At 55.7% G+C, this 17,304-nt stretch overlaps 1 protein-coding gene across 1 annotated transcript in view; it reads left to right on the forward strand.

The window, feature by feature from the left end:
- The window catches only part of OTOG (otogelin), an 88,904-nt gene extending 72,665 nt beyond the window's left edge, over nt 1-16,239 (forward strand). Inside the window, 16 exon segments of the mRNA XM_038568125.1 lie at nt 1,374-1,594; nt 1,805-1,943; nt 3,758-3,952; nt 4,160-4,375; nt 4,961-5,065; nt 5,194-5,301; nt 5,722-5,823; nt 7,310-7,408; nt 8,576-8,616; nt 9,577-9,652; nt 9,759-9,937; nt 10,626-10,730; nt 10,919-11,038; nt 12,198-12,243; nt 14,606-14,685; nt 14,770-16,239. Of these exon segments, the coding sequence (XP_038424053.1) occupies nt 1,374-1,594; nt 1,805-1,943; nt 3,758-3,952; nt 4,160-4,375; nt 4,961-5,065; nt 5,194-5,301; nt 5,722-5,823; nt 7,310-7,408; nt 8,576-8,616; nt 9,577-9,652; nt 9,759-9,937; nt 10,626-10,730; nt 10,919-11,038; nt 12,198-12,243; nt 14,606-14,685; nt 14,770-14,970 (2,033 nt within the window). The 3' untranslated portion in view covers nt 14,971-16,239.
- The last annotated feature ends 1,065 nt before the right edge of the window (nt 16,240-17,304 follow it).

Consider the following 17,304-nt stretch of genomic DNA (forward strand, 5'->3'; position numbering starts at 1 on the left):
TCAGTGCCTTGCAACACGACGGAGGTTTATTTCTGGCACCCGTAAATTCCCATGTGGAGACTCCTTCCATCTCATGGCTCTGCCATCCTCAACACAAGCTTCCAACTCCACTGCAGGAAAAAGAATCAAGAAGCGTTTATGGACCGGGCCTGGTAGTGATGGCCCTTGCCTTCACTCCCCCAGCCCTAGGAGAGCCTGGAAAAACAGGCTAGCCAACTGCCTGGGAAGAAGAGGAAACAGGTGTTACATTTAGCTAGCAATCTCTGCTAAAGCAGATTTTTGGAGAGTAACTTTTAATTTTCACATAATGTCAAAATAGTATAAAGAACTCCCATGTACTTTTTTTTAAATTTTTATTTATTTATGATAGTCACACAGAGAGAGAGAGAGAGAGGCAGAGTCACAAGGCAGAGGGAGAAGCAGGCTCCATGCACCGGGAGCCCGACGTGGGATTCGATCCCGGGTCTCCAGGATCGCGCCCTGGGCCAAAGGCAGGCACCAAACCACTGCGCCACCCAGGGGTCCCCCCATGTACTTTTTTACTCAGATTTACCAAGTGTTCATATTTTGCCCCATTTGCTTTTCCTACCTCGGTATGTATAAAACACACACGTAGGTAGACATACATACACATGATTTATATACATGCACTTTTCTGTTGTGTATGTATACATATATACACATGTGATTTATATATATGCACTTTTCTGTTATGCATTTTATATATATGTATATATATGCATTTTAAAAAAGATTTTTATTTATTCACAAGAGAGAGAGAGGCAGAGACACAGGCAGAGGGAGAAGCAGGCTCCATGCAGGGAACCTGATGTGGGACTCGATCCTGGGTCTCCAGGATCATTCCCTGGGCCAAAGGCAGGCTATAAACCGCTGAGCCACCCAGGGATCCCCTATATGCATTTTTTTAAAGATTTTATTTATTTATTCATGAGAGACACACAGAGAGAGGCAGAGACATAGGCAGAGGGAGAAGCAGGCTCCCAACAGGGAGCCCGGTGCAAAACTCGACTCCAGGACCCCGGGATCACGACCTGAGCCAAAGGCAGACACTCAACCACTGAGCCACCCAGGGGTCCCTATATGTGCATTTTTCTGAGCAATTTTAAAGTATGTTTGAGACCTTGTATCCCTCTATCCCTAAATACGTTGCTGTGTGTCTCTGAAGAATGATGACGTCTTCGTACACAGCGGGGTTTCTTAGCTTCTCTGGGCTTAATTTCTCTCAACTATAAAACGAGGATAATGTAATACCAGCCTCAAAGAACTGTTGTAAGAAATATGCAAAATAACACCTGGGGACCTGGGTATGGTGGCGATCATTATGGCTATTGGGATCATCTGCCCCTTTCCAGGTATCTGTGATGGGGATGCAGCCAATGACCTCACCCTGAAGGATGGTTCTGTGGTGGGTGAGGCCCAGGACCCTGCTCCCTTTCTGGACAGCTGGCAGGTGCCCAGCTCCCTGACCTCAGTGGGCCAGACCCGCTTCCGCCCGGACAGCTGTGCCACAGCTGACTGCTCGCCCTGCCTCCGCATGGTATCCAACCGCACCTTCAGCGCCTGCCACCGCTTTGTATGTACAACTGGGTCCAGCATGGGGGAGCCTCCTAGGCTGGGAACAGCAGCACCAACCTGCAGAGGGCAGCTCCCCAGAGGTGTTGAACTTGGGACCAGATTAGAAGTCTTCAGAAGCTCATTGTTGCCCCTGGGCAGGGCTGGGAGAAACTGGGCCCTGGGATGTGGGGAATCAGGGTAAGGGGTACTGTCTGATACACATGCCCAGGTGCCCCCAGAGTCGTTCTGTGAGCTGTGGATCCGGGACACCAAGTACGTGCAGCAGCCCTGCGTGGCTCTGACGGTGTACGTGGCCATGTGCCACAAGTTCCACGTGTGCATCGAGTGGCGGCGCTCTGACTACTGCCGTGAGTCAGGGGCCTGAGGGGGAGTGGGGAGGATGGGGGTGTCCTCCATTGCTTCTGTTGCTCTCACCCCGTTAACCATTCATTTGTTCGTTGATACAAATAATTTGAGAAATATTTTATAAACAAATCCATAAGCCAATGAATAAATTAAATTTATTTTTATTATCATTTATATTAATATGTCAAATGAATATTATCTGTTTATTATCTAATTTATCTGAATCCCCTTGCCTCATCTGTAAGATGAGGACAGTAATACTAGCTCCCTCTAGGGTCGTTTTGAAGGTGATATGAGGTAATGTGTGCAGAGTGCCTCACGTAGGCCCCCCACATGGTTCCCATCCAGGAAGTGTTAGTTCCTTTCTCTTAATTCTTGGTCCTCTTTCTCTTCTTTCAGCACCTCCCTGAGAATAGAGGTGAAATCCACCCTTTCCCCACCCCCTTAGGTTTGCAAAGGGTGGACTAGAGTAGTTTGATTTATAAATGTGGACATATCCAGATAGGCTGGAAGCAGCTCACAGGAAGACTATGCCCAGAATATGACAGTTGAAAGACGAAAAAACAGTCATTAGAGTAGTGTTCTTCAAACTATGGGTATGAAATCAACTTTGGGGATTAACACCACATTTAAAATATGCAATAGAGGGATCCCTGGGTGGCGCAGCGGTTTAGCGCCTGCCTTTGGCCCAGGGTGCGATCCTGGAGACCCGGGATCGAATCCCATGTCGGGCTCCCGGTGCATGGAGCCTGCTTCTCCCTCTGCCTGTGTCTCTGCCTCTCTCCTTCTCTCTCTGTGTGACTATCATAAATAAATAAAAAAATTTAAAAAAAAATGCAATAGAATAGGGAATGCTAGTGTGTACTGTACTTGTACTGCAGAATGATTAAATATTGTTTTGTGAAAAATTTGTTTCGATAGGTCAGTAATTCTCAAAAAGAAAAGGTAAAAAATATATACATATCTGTAATTCCCAATCCCCATTATCCTTTATTTTTTTTATAAATTTTTATTTATTTATGATAGTCACACACACACACACACACACACAGAGAGGCAGAGATACAGGCAGAGGGAGAAGCAGACTCCATGCACCGGGAGCCCGACGTGGGATTTGATCCCGGGTCTCCAGGATCGCACCCTGGGCCAAAGGCAGGCGCCACACTGCTGCGCCACCCAGAGATCCCCCCATTATCCTTTAAAATCACCAGGGAACTTCAAAAAGTATTAATGCTGGGCCTCACAATAAGAGATTCCAGTCCAGTTGCTCTGGGGTGGGATCCTGGGCAAGGGTATTTCAAAGCTTCCAAATGATTCTTCTGTAAGGACCACGGGTTGAGGTTTGAGGACCACTGTTCTACATGCATGTGTGTATTGGACCACAATGTAAAATGTACTTTTTACAGTCAAGAAAATTTGAAAATGCTGATCTAGAGCAAGGGTTTGGCAAATATTTCCTGTAAAGGGCCAGATAGTAAATAACGGAGGCTTCTCAGGCTATATGGTCTCTGTTACTCAACTCTGCCCTTGGAGTGCAAAAGCAGCCAGATACAATAGGTGTGGCTATTGGTGTGACTGTTTCAATAAAACTTTATTTGCAAAAAAGCAAAAACAAAAAACCCCACTTTATTTGCAAAAATAGGTAGGAAGCTAGATTTGGCCACAGGTTGTACTTTGCTGACTCCTGATCTAGGTAAGGGAGGCAGTGACGCCAAACGGCTTTGCCCTCTCTGTGGAGGCACTGATGATGCTCTGAGACCCCTCCTCACTCTGCTTGGGATCTGAGCCAGGTCTGGTGCCTGCTGTGCCCTTGCAGCCTTCCTGTGCTCCAGCGACTCCATATACCAGGCCTGTGTGGCAGCCTGTGAGCCCCCTGAGACGTGCCAGGATGGGCTGCTGGGCCCACTGGACCCAGAGCAGTGCCAGGTGCTGGGCGAGGGCTGCGTCTGCTCTGAGGGCACCATCTTGCACCGGCGCCACTCAGCGCTCTGCATCCCTGAGGAGAAGTGTGGTGGGTTCCTCCCCTACCAGGGTGGGGCCCTCCAAAGCTGACCTCACCCTCGGGTCTCCTCATCCCACCTGCTACCCATGGACCCATCTGCATCCCTCCAGGTCTGCTTTGGGGATGGGCAGTGTCCCAGGGAGGGTCAAGTCTGGGACAGTCTGGGTGTCCCCACTTGCCTCAGTCCCTTGTGCCCTGCCGTGTCCCCCGCCGCAGCCTGCACAGACAGCGCGGGGGTGCCTCGGGCTCTGGGGGAGACCTGGAACAGCTCCCTGAGCGGATGCTGTCAGCACCTGTGCCAGGCTCCTAACACCATCGTCCCAGTGGACTTGGACTGCCCGGGGCCCCGCCCTCCTCAGACCTGCCCACGTTTCGGGGAGGTGGCCCTACTCCTGCCCACTGAGGATCCCTGCTGCCTGGGGACCGTTTGTGGTAAGTCCCATGCTTCACTTCCCTCCACCTCAGCTATAAGATGGCTAAGAGGCTCCACGTCTGCCTACTGACCCTGTCGGATAGGACAAGGCTGGGGAAAATGAAAGTGTCTTGGGGAGGCATGTTGTAAAGAGTGGAGAACCCCTCCTAGGGGGGCTGGAGCCACCCTCATGAATCAGTGTGGGGGATGGCTTCAAGGCACAGGCTGAGGACTCTTCCTCCACCACTTTGCAGGCTCATAACCTCAGCAGGTCCTTTACTATCTTTTGTGCCTTAGTTGATACTACTATAGCACCAGGCTGATCATAGTCTCCACTCTCTGGGTTGTTGTAAGAATCTAGAAGTTAATACTGATCCAGGGCAGCAGCTGGCACATGGCCCATCTCGATGAATATTAAGTATTAATGCTCTTCTGTTGAGCCCTGGACCTTCTGTGTGACCCTCAGAGGACCCTTCCAGGAACATGGGTCCTGGGGGCGCTGGAGGGAGAAATGAGGACAAGCGCTTCTAGGTGCTGGGCAGTACTGGAGGTGAGGGAGGGGAGTCCCAGCCTCCAAGTGACAGGCCCCGTGGCCCCTGGGCCAGTGTGTAACCAGACTCTGTGTGAGGGCCTCGCCCCTACCTGCCGCCCAGGCCACCGACTCCTCACCCACTTCCAGGAGGACTCGTGCTGCCCCAGCTACAGCTGTGGTGAGAGGTCCCGAGGCGGGGAACACAGGGGTGGGGGAGCCCTGGGGACTGGGGCAGAGCCAGGGTGGAGGCCCAGGCATGGCCAGACAGGGTCTGCCCCCAGCACTGAGACTCTGTCTTTTCTCTAGAGTGTGACCCAGACCTGTGTGAGGCAGAGCTGGTCCCCAGCTGCCGCCAGGACCAGATCCTGATCGCGGGCCGCCTGGGGGATTCGTGCTGTACCTCCTACTTCTGCGGTGAGGGGACGCACCATCGGATGTCGGTGTGCACGGCTGGATCCCAGCCATCTCCTTCCTCGCCCTTGCCTTGGGTGTCTGGGAGGACAGGGTAGGGGTCTCCAGGGGGACTGGGCACAGGATAAGGGTGAGATTCCTCAGAACAAAGTGAAGGAGGAAAAGGAAAGCAACCCAGGCTTCACCCCTTTCACAACTAAGCAGGAGGAAATTGGTGTTTGTTTGGTGTAAGACTTCAGGTAGACAAGAGGGATCTAGATACTGCTTTAGGACAAGCTCCACGAAGCCACAGAAGACTATTTGAGTCCAGCTCCTGTCACAGCTGGGTTTTAGGTCACCCCCCAGCCCAGCAACCTGCTCTGTACCAAGACCCTGTGAGGGGGGCTGCCTGTGACAGCTGTGGCCCCTCTCACCCCACCTCAGCCTGTGGCGACTGTCCAGACCCGATCCCCGAGTGTCAGGAAGGAGAGGCGCTCACCGTGGACAGGAACACCACGGAGCTCTGCTGCCCTCTGTACCAGTGCGGTGAGTACAGAAGCTGGACATGAAGCAGGGAATGAGGACTGTGAGTCAGTGCTAGGAGGGCTGGGATGGCCTCAACCCACGCCTACCTCTGGCCCTGCAGAGCACCCCTGGAGGGGACAGGGAACCTCTTCCTGAAGCCCCAAGCCATCCATGTCACAGCCTGCACCCCCACACCATCCAGCTCCCACCGCCTGGCCCAGCCTCCTCCGGTGAGGCCTCCTTCGTCACGGCTTAGGCTGCACCATGCTTCAGAGCTCACTACCTGGGGGTTCCCTGTTGCTCCCTGTTGAGCTCCCATAGATCCTGAGGGAAGACATTGTGAAAGGGACCTGGTGGCACATAGATGTCCCTGGCGTCCCTTCCACTTAGGTGCCCTTGTCCCACCCAGGATTTTCCTGGTTTGTCCAACCCAGCACCACACATACACATTTTGCCTCTTAAATATCTTTTAGCCTAGCATAGGTGCCTTTTTCTACATGACACAAAATTACAGGGTTTGGGCTGTGGTCCCGCGGAAAGCCCCACTTTCTGGATTGATCCATTGCTTCCTCTTAGAACTGCTTACCTTGCTCCCCCATTCCCGGTGCTTCCTGTAAAGCAGAATTCAGATCCCAAGAGTTGGTGGATTCGAGGTACAAGTGTGCGGCTCAACAGACACAAGCCTCACAGTACCTCACATCATGCTAACGCTCGCCCTGGATGAGGGCGGTGACTGATCCCTCCATCTTACATTTACGTTTTTCCTCCATCAACCAGAAAATAACCCATTACTTTGACACCTTACAAAGGTCCTTCTCCCCCTCCACCTCATCATTTTTTGAAACATCCATCGATAATCCTTAACCCATGCCAATATGTATATATATTTTTAGTGAATCAGATAAGTCTTACAGTTTTCAGAACCTCACCTTCTGCGCTGTCCCTTCGTGCGTACCCTCCCCACCACAAAGTTGTGCCCGGGGGTCCCTCGCTCCTTGCCTTGTTCTCTCAATAAATGAGAATGGCTGAGGAACACCAAACTAAGAGGGACGGCCTGAAGACTAGGAAAAAGGGAAGCATGTGGCCTCAGGTTCAGGATGGGCTATGATTGGAGGGTTGCCACCTGGTGGGAAGAGCAGTGTTCTCTAGAGGGAAACCTTCCCGGCAATGGAGCTTGTGCCCGTCACAGGCTCCCATCTGACCACGACTCTCCGGGTGACACAGAATCCGGGGGAGGAAAGGCCCAGCTGAGTGACTTTAAGGTTCTGACATTGTCATATAGCTAATGCCTCCTCAGAGTGGAACTGAGGCCTCCAGAAGTAGTTCTACGGGGAGGCTCCAGGGACCCAGACTTCTTCCCTGGACCCCAGCCCTGGAGAGGGTGTCTAAGGACATCATGGGGACTCCAGGGGGAGCCGGGAGGAACCCCCCCTCTTTAGCCAGTGTTGCGTTTCTGGGGATTTCTGCTCCAAGGTGCCTGCAACTGTCTTGCCTCCCTCCCTGACAGTGTGTGAGAGTTTCCGCTGTCCCCAAGTGCAGTGTGGCACGGGCACTGCCCTGGTGGAGGTCTGGAGCCCAGACCGCTGCTGCCCCTACAAGTCCTGTGGTAAGTCCCTGGATGGGGGGTGCCCCTGCCCAAAGGCAGAAGATCCAGGGCCCCTGTGCAGAGGGGGCAGGGGAGGAATGGGGCCCACACGGTCAACCTGCTCAGATTCATTCCAGCCCTCCAGAATCATCAGGTCAAAGCCACCCAAATTGCCTTCCTCCCCTGGCACCTGATCTCTGGGAGCTTAGCATTCTTACACTTTTTTCTCCCCAGGATGAAAGAAGGAAAAAAATCAAGTTCCTTGTTCCCAAAAGGTTTTTCCATCGAAAACAAACAAAAAAAGGTCTTTATTGCAGCTGTCTGTTAGTAAACATGATCTTTGTTAAAATTTACCCTGCACCCCTTTGGGAGCCTCAGTGATCAATAATGAACGCCAGTGAGCTTTGTATGAAAATGTTATTTAAAAAGAGTTGAGAAACTCTTTTGCATTTACTTCACTTGTCTTTTTCCTGCCCTACAATGTCAACTTCAGGAGGGCAGACATTTTTTAGTCTGTTTTATTCACTGCTTTGTCCCCAGAGCACAGAAAAACCTCAGCCTAGAGTAGGCGCTTAAAACTATTTGCTGCATGAGTGAGTGTGACCCAGGAGGGTGTCTCCCAGCCTCTCTGACCTTGCGCTCTCCTCGCCCTGAGCTAGAGGGGTGTTCCAGGCTGCTAGTGCTACCACAGCAGCTGGCTCCCCTGCAGCTTTGAACAGGGCCCACCCCTGGCAGGAGGCTTGGAGCAGCAAAGCCAAACCCACGGGAATATATATTTGGGAAAGAGAGATGCTCAGAAGGTCCACCCTTGCCATGTTCACTCCTGGAGAGGCCCCACATCTGCTCCAGAAAGGGCTCTCAGGAGGGCGGGGCAGGATGAAGGCCGGATGGCAAAGGGGCCCCTGTGGTTGGCCTCTCTGCCTGTTTAGCCTCACTGCCTCTGCAGTGGAGCTTAGAACTAGGACCCACCACTGCCCCCGCCCACCTGCCCTACCAGGGGAGCTGCAGCCCACAGGCCGGGCTAGGCTGGGAGGGGAGGCTGAGATTTGGACTTCTTACCCCCACGGGAGGCTCCACCCTGACTGGGCCAGAGGAGGGGCTGCTTAGGAGTGAGCCTCGTGGGGGCCCAGGGAGGCTTCCACCTGGACATCTCTGGTGACATGGGTCCCGGCCACTCCTGTTTTTCAGAATGTGACTGTGACACAATCCCGGTGCCCCGGTGCCACCTGGTATGGAGACCCTGCTTCTTCCCAATCTCTGTGATCTGCCTACCCCTTTCTTTTCCACTCTATCCCATCCCCTGGAGAGCCTGTTCCTTTCACGTAGTGCAAAGAGCCTTGGTTTGCAAGTCCGCGTCCTTGTCCTAAGCTCTGCTTTCTGAGTACAGTGTCCTCATATATAAAGTGGGTGTGCTTATGCTTCAGCATTGTGGTGAGCAAGTACAAGCATGGTGGCGGTGGGGATGATGGTGGCGGTGGGGACGGGGAAGTTGCTGATGGTGGTGATGCTACAATGGCAGCTGATGTTTCCTGAGAGCTAACTGTCAGGAACGTTCCTAGGCCTTTTACGTATATTGTCAAATTAATTCTCATGACAGCCCAATGAGATTCCATGATGATCTCAGCTATACAAACAAGGAACCTAAGGTTAAGGTCATGAAGCTAGTAAATCAGAGTCAGGATTAGAACCCAGGAAATCGGACCCCAGAGACCATGCCTTTTGCCACCGGGCTGCACAGTCCCTGAAGGAAGGGAAAACACTTCAAGAAATATGAAGTTATGTTTAAAGTTTTCTTCACCATTTTCTGGATTATATATATTCTCCTCACCCCCTACCCCCGAGCACACATTTCCTCTCCTTTTCTCCCCCTCCCATCCCTCCTCTTCTCCCTTCAACTGGTGAAGGAGGAAGGGAAATGATATGAGCCACGCAGGGTTCTTGGCTGGCAGCCACACAACGGTCCCTCGTTGAGGTGGGAGAGGATGCTGGGGTGGGGTCCTTGGTGGGGAAGCCACGCTGGGAATTTCTCCCTCGGCTGGGGAGCCCCAAGAGCCCCCAGGCCTGCCAGTCCCCTCCCCACCCACCCCAGGGAGGCAACTGACGAGGACAAGGGCCTGGGTGGCAGGCTGCTCCCACGGGCGGGCTGGGCTTCCCCACCCCGGGGTGCTGACCGCCCTTGCCCCGCTCAGTGGGAGAAGTCCCAGCTGGACGAGGAGTTCCTGCACAGCGTGGAGAACGTGTGTGGCTGCGCCAGATACGAGTGTGGTGAGTGGGGAAGGGAAGCCGAGGGGTAGAGCCGGTGAGGGCCAGCCGGCGGGACGGCTGCAGGCCGGGCCCTGGGTGACTGTTGCCATCCCGCCCGGCCATCCAGTGAGGGCCCCCGTGTGCCTGAGCCGCGAGCTGGGGGTCATGCTGCCGGGCCAGACGGTGGTGGAGCTCTCTGCAGACGGCGTGTGCCACACCTCCCGCTGCACTGACGTGCTGGACCCCCTGACCAGCTTCTACCAAATCAACACCACCTCCGTGCTGTGTGACATCCGCTGTGAGGCGGTAGGTCGGGGCAGGGGCGGGGGGCCGGCCTGGGGCCCGGGTGACCGGGTGACCCCCGGTGCTCCAGAAATCAGGGCCTCAAGCCTTCTAGATGAGTCTGGAGTGAAGAGTAGGCGCAGGGGTGGGGGCCTCTCAGAGAGGCCTACGGCAAGTGCTGAGCCAGGCGGCGGCAGGGGAGGGGGGGGGGACAGCAGCGGCACTCTCCGGGTGGCTTCAGTGTGTGTGTTTGGGTTGCTACCCCTGGTGAGCACTGCTGCAGGCCCCGCATCTAGGGTAGCGACCGGCTTCTAGTAAAAGCCAACCGGGGTGGGATTAGAATAATTCCCATTCGTCAAATGAGAAAACTGAGGTTTAGGGAGGTCCAGTCATTTGTCCAAATCCCCCAGGGACTGGGACTCACCTTGAGGCCCATCTGGAACCAGAACGAGCACCGTTAATCAGCAGCAATGCTGTCTCTGAAGGGGGTGGCAGTGCTCCTTGGCCACTGGGGCTGAGTCTAGGGATTGCTGTGAAGGAGGCTTGAAGTAGACGTCAGGGTGACCTTCCTGCCTGAGACGAGGGGCTGGGAGCTCCCTTTCCCAGGGGGCCTTCCAGGGCTTTGGGCTCAGCGACCTCAGACAGCAGGAGAGCCAGGAGGGTGGAGGTGGGCACCTGGCTGAGGCCCATCTCATCCTGCCCTGCCCTGCAGAACCAGGAGTACGAGCACCCACGGGACCTGGCAGCCTGCTGCGGCTCCTGCAGGAATGTGTCCTGCCTCTTCACTTTCCCCAACGGCACCACCTCCCTGTTCCTGGTAGGCAGCCCCCTATCTACCCACCTGGGAAGGTGTGCCAGGAGGCCACCAGGGCTCAGGGCGAGACACGGACAGGGTCCCAGGCCCTGCCAGGTCCTGGGCTGCACCTTGTGTTTGGAGTTGGGCCCTATCAGTCCCCTCAGGCCCTCTGGCCGCAAGTCCCCCTTGCCCACCTCTGTGCCCTCCAGCCTGGGGCATCTTGGATCGCAGACTGTGCCCGCCATCACTGCAGCAGCACTCCCCTGGGCGCCGTGCTGGTCCGCTCACCCATCAGCTGCCCCCCGCTCAACGAGACCGAGTGTGCCAAGGTCAGTGCCAGCCTGCTGCCCCCACGGCATGGCCTGGAGCCAGGGATATGGGCCGTCTTACTAGTGGGGGGAGTGTGGGGGGCGGGAGGGGGGTCCTGTGTACAGAGGTGAGGGAGGAGGGGTTCCCTGGCGTCTGCACCTGCCCTGCCACCCCAGCTCCTCATCTCGCCATGCATTCCTGCTCTGACCACATCACACCCTGTAGCCTCACACATCATGCGGCTGCACACAGATGCATACAAACATACATCCTCACGTGTTCTAAGCACACTCACATGCACACCAACACAGGCAGTCGATCACTCACACACACCACACATTGCATGGAAACGTGAACACCTCAGCCTGCCAGAGCATGTACCACACACCGTCACACATCAGGGCACACACACCGCACAGATGCTCGGTTCAGTCCTGGGATGGTCTAATGGCATTGCCACTAACCCATCCAGCACCAGCAGGGGCAGCTGTCACTGTGGGCAGACCTCAAGGAAAAGGATTTCTGGAAGGTTGGCTTGTTGAATTATGGAAGTTCCTTGGACATTCAAAGATTTCTGATCTTACCTAGAAAACAAATAGATACGCTCCCAGTCATACACACAATACACACATGTATATGCTCATAAAATCACACACAAATACACACACACACACACGCTTATTCACAAAGAACTATCATTGTTTTATCCATTTCATAAAGGAGGAGGAGGGCTATGAGGGATAATTGCCCCCATTTTCAAGGTGGGACAGAGCCCAGACCACTGACCCAAATGGGCCAGCTCCTACATCCCTTCCCTCCCTGACCCTCCATGCAGGAAGCACTAGTGAGGGTGCAGGGTGGGGCATGAGGGAAGCTGCCAGGGAAAGATGGGGGGCCCTGCACCACCTTAACCCAGCCTCCAGTCTTACTGGGGCCACGGGCAGCCTCAGTGCCAGGGTCCTTACCAGTCAGGTTAGCCCCTGTGGCTCTCCTGTGGCCAGCCTTGGGGCCCCTTCTCCCTCTGGCCAGGGCCTGATGGACAGCAGCGCCTGGCGCTCCTCTCCCGGGGCGTCACGGGAGGAAAGGGGTCCCTCCTTGCACTCTTTCTGCCTCTTGCTCAGATCTTGGCTCCTGGCCTGGGATGTGCTCTCCCACTCACCTCCCCTCCTCTCCCTCTAGGTGGGGGGCTCAGTGGTCCCTTCCTTGGAAGGATGCTGCAGGACATGTGAGTGAGCGTGGTGGAGGCCGAGGGGTGAAGAGGGACACTCTTCTATGCTCGGGGGACAGGGTATCACGTCAGGGCTCAAGAGGGCCAGATTCCTGGCCTGGAACCTCCAGTGGTGGTCCTTTGGGGATTATTGGATGAAGGGATCACACCCCCGCCCCTCCACGGGGCTCATGGCACCGGCAGAGATGCAGGTGGGCAGAGACCATGCTCATGTCCCTATTCCAACAAAAGGCATCTGCTTCTTGATGGAGACGGGACTTTGGGCTGTGGAGTCCAGGAGGCCAGTGATTCACCAGCTGCTCTGCCTCCTTCGGCCTCTGCCAAGACCCGCAGCCCCCCAGGCCCCCAGGTGAATCCTCCCTATGGTCAGGAGCCCTGTCTTGCAGGTGCCTCCTGGGTGGGATTCACACCCACCGGATCCCTCAGTCTGAGCGAATGAGCTGTGCGTCTGTCCTCACACCTGCCCTCCGGAGCCTGCAGCCCCAAACACAGAGGCATGCACGTTCCCGTCAGCTTTAGGACCGTTGCCTACATGCCTCCCCTCCCCCTCGGGTCCTCAGACTGCCCTTCAGAGAAATGTAGCATTTGGGATCCTTTTGCGTCCACCTCACATACCACAAGGAAGCTGGGCTCAGTGCCTCACTGGCTGATCTCTGACCCACAACCCATGTTCTCTGAATATTCCACGTGCTCCCATGTGACCTGCGACCCGTGTCCCTCTCCCCAGGTTCCCCGGGGACCCTGTTTCCTGTGGTCCCCGTTAGCCCCGCCTCTCCTCCACGGGTTAGTGTCCACTGCCACCCAGGTACTCCTCTCGGAAGCCCACAGGACTGGAGGCGTGCAGCCGCAATGCTGTTCCCGACAGTGTCCCTTCTGCTACGGGGGTGGGGGAGGGGAGGGCGGCCCCGCTGCCTGCCTCTGGCGAAGGCCCTTTGGGCCAGCAGTGCATGCTGGATAGCGAGCCTCATCCCCTGGGCTTGCGTGGGATTGCTTCGGCGGTGCCCGCTCTCCTGGAGCCCACCAGTGCCCAGCGCTGCCACCGCTTTGCTCTCACTGGTCGCTCAGCTGGTCTCGGTCCAGGACCCCAAGGGCCATGGCCCGGACAGCCCTTGGTCCTCTTGCCTCCTAGAAGCAGAGGGGGAGGACAAAGGGAACGTACCTTGGCCAGGAGTCCTCTAGCCGGTGCAGTGGGAAACCCACTGTGGTGAGGCCCAGAGGCCCGAAGGAAGGATCCCACCCCACTTCCGGGGTGACGGAGGGAGTCTGTGCATCAGGCAAATGTTTGTTGAGCATCGGTACACCAGGCCCTGTTTGAGGCACTGTAGACACAGCCTAAATAAGGCTGACATTTTAGTGGGAGAGACAGAATAATACGTGAAACATATGACAAGACAGATGCATCTGGGTTTATGGGGATTGAAACTTGTACAATTTGGGGAGTCCTCATTAAGGAAAAGAATACAAACGTACAAATCCTGTGCCAGGGTGTGAAACAGAATATTTAATTAGAATGGGAAAAGACCCCACAACAAGTTGTGGGAGGGGCTGTTCAGAAGGAGGCACAAAGGTTCCCCAGCGTAATTACAGGTACCCGACACGATGGAGATGATGGTAGATGCTGGCGGTGCCCTGGATAGAAATGAGGCGAGGGAGCCCTCAGGGAGGCAGCTTGGGTGGAGGGAGGGAGCTGTAGTTTCAGGAGAGGTGTGGGAAAGGCCTGGGGAGGACACCTGTGAGCCTGTGAGGCCTGGGGTGGCTCTGAGATTGCTTGTCCATCTGTGGGAAGCACGCCCGGCCCAGGAAGCTGCGTGCCGTTGTGCTGTTTTCCATCCCAGTGTGAGGACCCGAGAGCCTGTCAGATGGATAGGGACCCCCGGCGAGCCTGCTGTGTGCCAGCATGTGCTAGAGACGGGGTTGCCGTGCACTCAGGAGATTGCAGATTCCTTATCCTAGACGCCCTCTCAGAGTCAGAATGCAGAAGCCCAGAGAAGGGTGGGGATATGGCCAGGGGCAGGGGCAGGGGTTAGGGACGGGCCCTGGGGCTGGGGCTGGGGCAGGGAGGCAGCCTGCCTGGCATCCAAATCCTCCTCTTCCATGGCCCAGAGCCCCCCCACCCCCGAGGCCATCCAGACCTCATAGCCTGTCTCCCCCACCCCCACCACCCCTGCGTCTTTCCAGGGCACTGAGTTAAAAGGCTTTCTCCCTGCTACGAGGGGCTCTAATGCATGGACGCTAACACTGGCAGGAGGCCCTCGAGCATGACACTAACCGCCCAGATCCACCGGCCTGTCCTGCTGCCCCCTCCCTGCCCCTGCAAGCGCTGGTCGGCCACGGCTGCCTCACCCACCTGTCCCCCCAGGTAAAGAGGACGGGCGTTCCTGCAAGAAGGTGACCATCCGGATGACCATCCGGAAGAATGAATGCAGGAGCAACACCCCTGTGAGTGGCGCCCTCGAGGCGGTGGGAGAGGGGCTTTGCCAGGGTGGGCATCACGGTCTGCCTCCCCGGCCTGCCTGTCTCCAGGTGAACCTAGTGTCCTGCGATGGGAGATGCCCGTCCGCCAGCATCTACAACTATAACATCAACACCTACGCCCGCTTCTGCAAGTGCTGCCGGGAGGTGGGCCTGCAGCGGCGCTCTGTGCAGCTCTTCTGTGCCACCAACGCCACCTGGGTGCCCTACATAGTGCAGGAGCCCACCGACTGTGCCTGCCAGTGGTCCTGAGACCCGGGGGCCGGGGCTGGCTGGAGCTCCTGAGCCACCCCACCTTCTGCTCCCAGCTGGCCCAGGGTGCCGGGGCAGGGGCCCCGGGGGACAGTACAGGTGTGGGGAGCTGTACGGGCAAAACGTGCGATGACAGGCAGAGGCACAGCAGGTGACTAGAAAGGGCCCACCTGGGCTGGGGGCTCAGGGAACTCCACTCTGTACTTGGCCAAGGTCTGGAATGGGCCCCAGGGCAGGGGCAGGAGCCCCCGCACATCTGTGATTCTGGCTGCAGGTGGAAGGGGTGAGTGCTTTCCTGAGAAGCCAGGACCAGAGCTAGACCGAAGGCCACGTGCATGGCTGGGATGTGGCGGCCCGTTCTTTTTTGGCCCTTTCTACCTTGGGAGAAGCATCAGACACAGTAAAAGGAGGGGGCACGTTCATAGCAACACACAGGCCTTGCATGTAGCTGCTCAGGAGGACTTTCCAGAAGCAAAGAGGGTGGGTTCTCACGTCCAGATCTTCTCACCAGTGTCTGTGAGGTCAGGCCCAGAGACTGGGGAGTGGGTTCAGCGACCTTCAAGTCCCCTGTAGGCCCAAGAGGGATGCCCTGGTATTCTGTTGTTGACATTGGGGTTCAGGAAAGGATTTAGAACAAGCCTATGCCTGCTCCATGCACGTCCCCCACACCTGTCTTCCCAGTGGGTGAGGTGGCTCTCCTGAGGTGGTGGCAGGAGCCTCCAAGGGCCCTTGCTTATTTAATTGTACCTTCAGCCCAGAGGGCAATGCCTGGCTTTGCCATGTGCCTCTTCTCCAAGGACATAGCAGAGTTGATCTCTGGAGGGGCCAGAGAGTGAGGTTTGTGACTCAGCCAATTCCCAGGTCTCTGTTCCGTAGGACTGTTTAGCCAGAGAGCATCTGTCAGTGGGAAATGCAGGCCCTACACACGTACAACTGGTCTCCCAGCATTTGTCAGAGCCTTGTCTCTGAACTGGAGTATCCTGCTTAAAGCCAGGGCTAGGGTCCCCTTCACACCCCCACTCTGCAAGTCACCTCCCTGGGTCACTTTGTGGGGCTGGGCCCAAAGGGCACAGACATGAGCTCATTCAGGCCCCAGCACTACCCTGACAGGTCTGGGACTGTGTGGCTGCCCTAGTGGGGAGCCTAGGGTTGGGGTTAGAGGCCTGTGCCAGGATGGTCCCAGCTGTTCCCGCAGCCTCTGTTCTTGTGTCTGTACTCTGGTTCTATATGGAATAAACCACAGAAAGACATCAGGCCTCTGAGCATCTCTGAGGATGTCAGGTCTGCTTTGAATCTGAAAGGATTTCAGCTGTGAAGACAAGACCCTATTTTATGGCTATAGAGGTCACTCCAACTTCTCCTGCCCACCCCCCTCAGTGGCTGCCCCGACAGGCTCCTGAGGGAAGGGTGGAGGGACAGGATGAGATCTTGGGGAGCTGGGGATCTAGGACCCCGACCCCGGTGGGGGCCTCAGTTTGGAAAGGCGGCCTCAGGCTTTCAGATGACTGTTCTTCAACTACTTGTCCCTAATGACCCAGCTTTGCTGACGTGGCCCTCCTGGGCTGCAGCTGGCAGCAGCTCCCCATTGTCCGCCCCACCCCCACCACATACTCCCAGGGGGCCTCGCTTCTGGTGATCACACCCATCGCTAGAACCACAGCCCTCCTCACCTGCACTTCCATCTAGGCACCCCCTCCTGCCTGTTCCTCCTGGAGGCCAACCTCCCACCCCAACCCTCTGGCCAAACATCCCAATCCTGTTCCCCCAGCTGTGTCCTGGGAAACTTTAAGACTCAGATACTTCAGTGAAAGATTAATAAGAAACAAATCGTCAGCCAGCACCATACCCCTGTGCAATGGAGAAGACAGGAGATGGTGAGGAATTTAAACCTTGATCAGTGCTGCCCAGTTGCCTTCAAAAAGCCAGTAGCCCCAGTGTTGATATCAGCGTTCATTAAAACAATTTGGAGATGGCGATTTACCTCAAAATACATATACCCTTTGACGAAGGTCTCTTATTTCTAGGCTGCTGTGGTAGGCTCCAGGACGGTCTCCCAAATATGTCCCCATATTCATGCCAGGAACCTCTGTGTGACTTGACCTAGTAAAAGGGATTCTGCAAATGGGATTAAGACTCTTGAGGTGGAGAGGTGGTCCTGGATTACCCAGGGGGGCCCAATGTCATCCCAAGTCCTCTGAAGAGCGGGGCAGGAGAGTCAGAGTCAGAGGAGATGAGGTGACCGATGCTGAGGTTGAAATGATGTCCTTTGTGGTTGGAGGCAGGGGCCACTGGCCAAAGGATGTGGGCGACCTCTAGACGCTGAGAGAGGCAAGG

The sequence above is a fragment of the Canis lupus genome, chromosome 21 (genome assembly GCF_011100685.1).
Source record: "Canis lupus familiaris isolate Mischka breed German Shepherd chromosome 21, alternate assembly UU_Cfam_GSD_1.0, whole genome shotgun sequence".
NCBI lineage: Eukaryota > Metazoa > Chordata > Mammalia > Carnivora > Canidae > Canis > Canis lupus.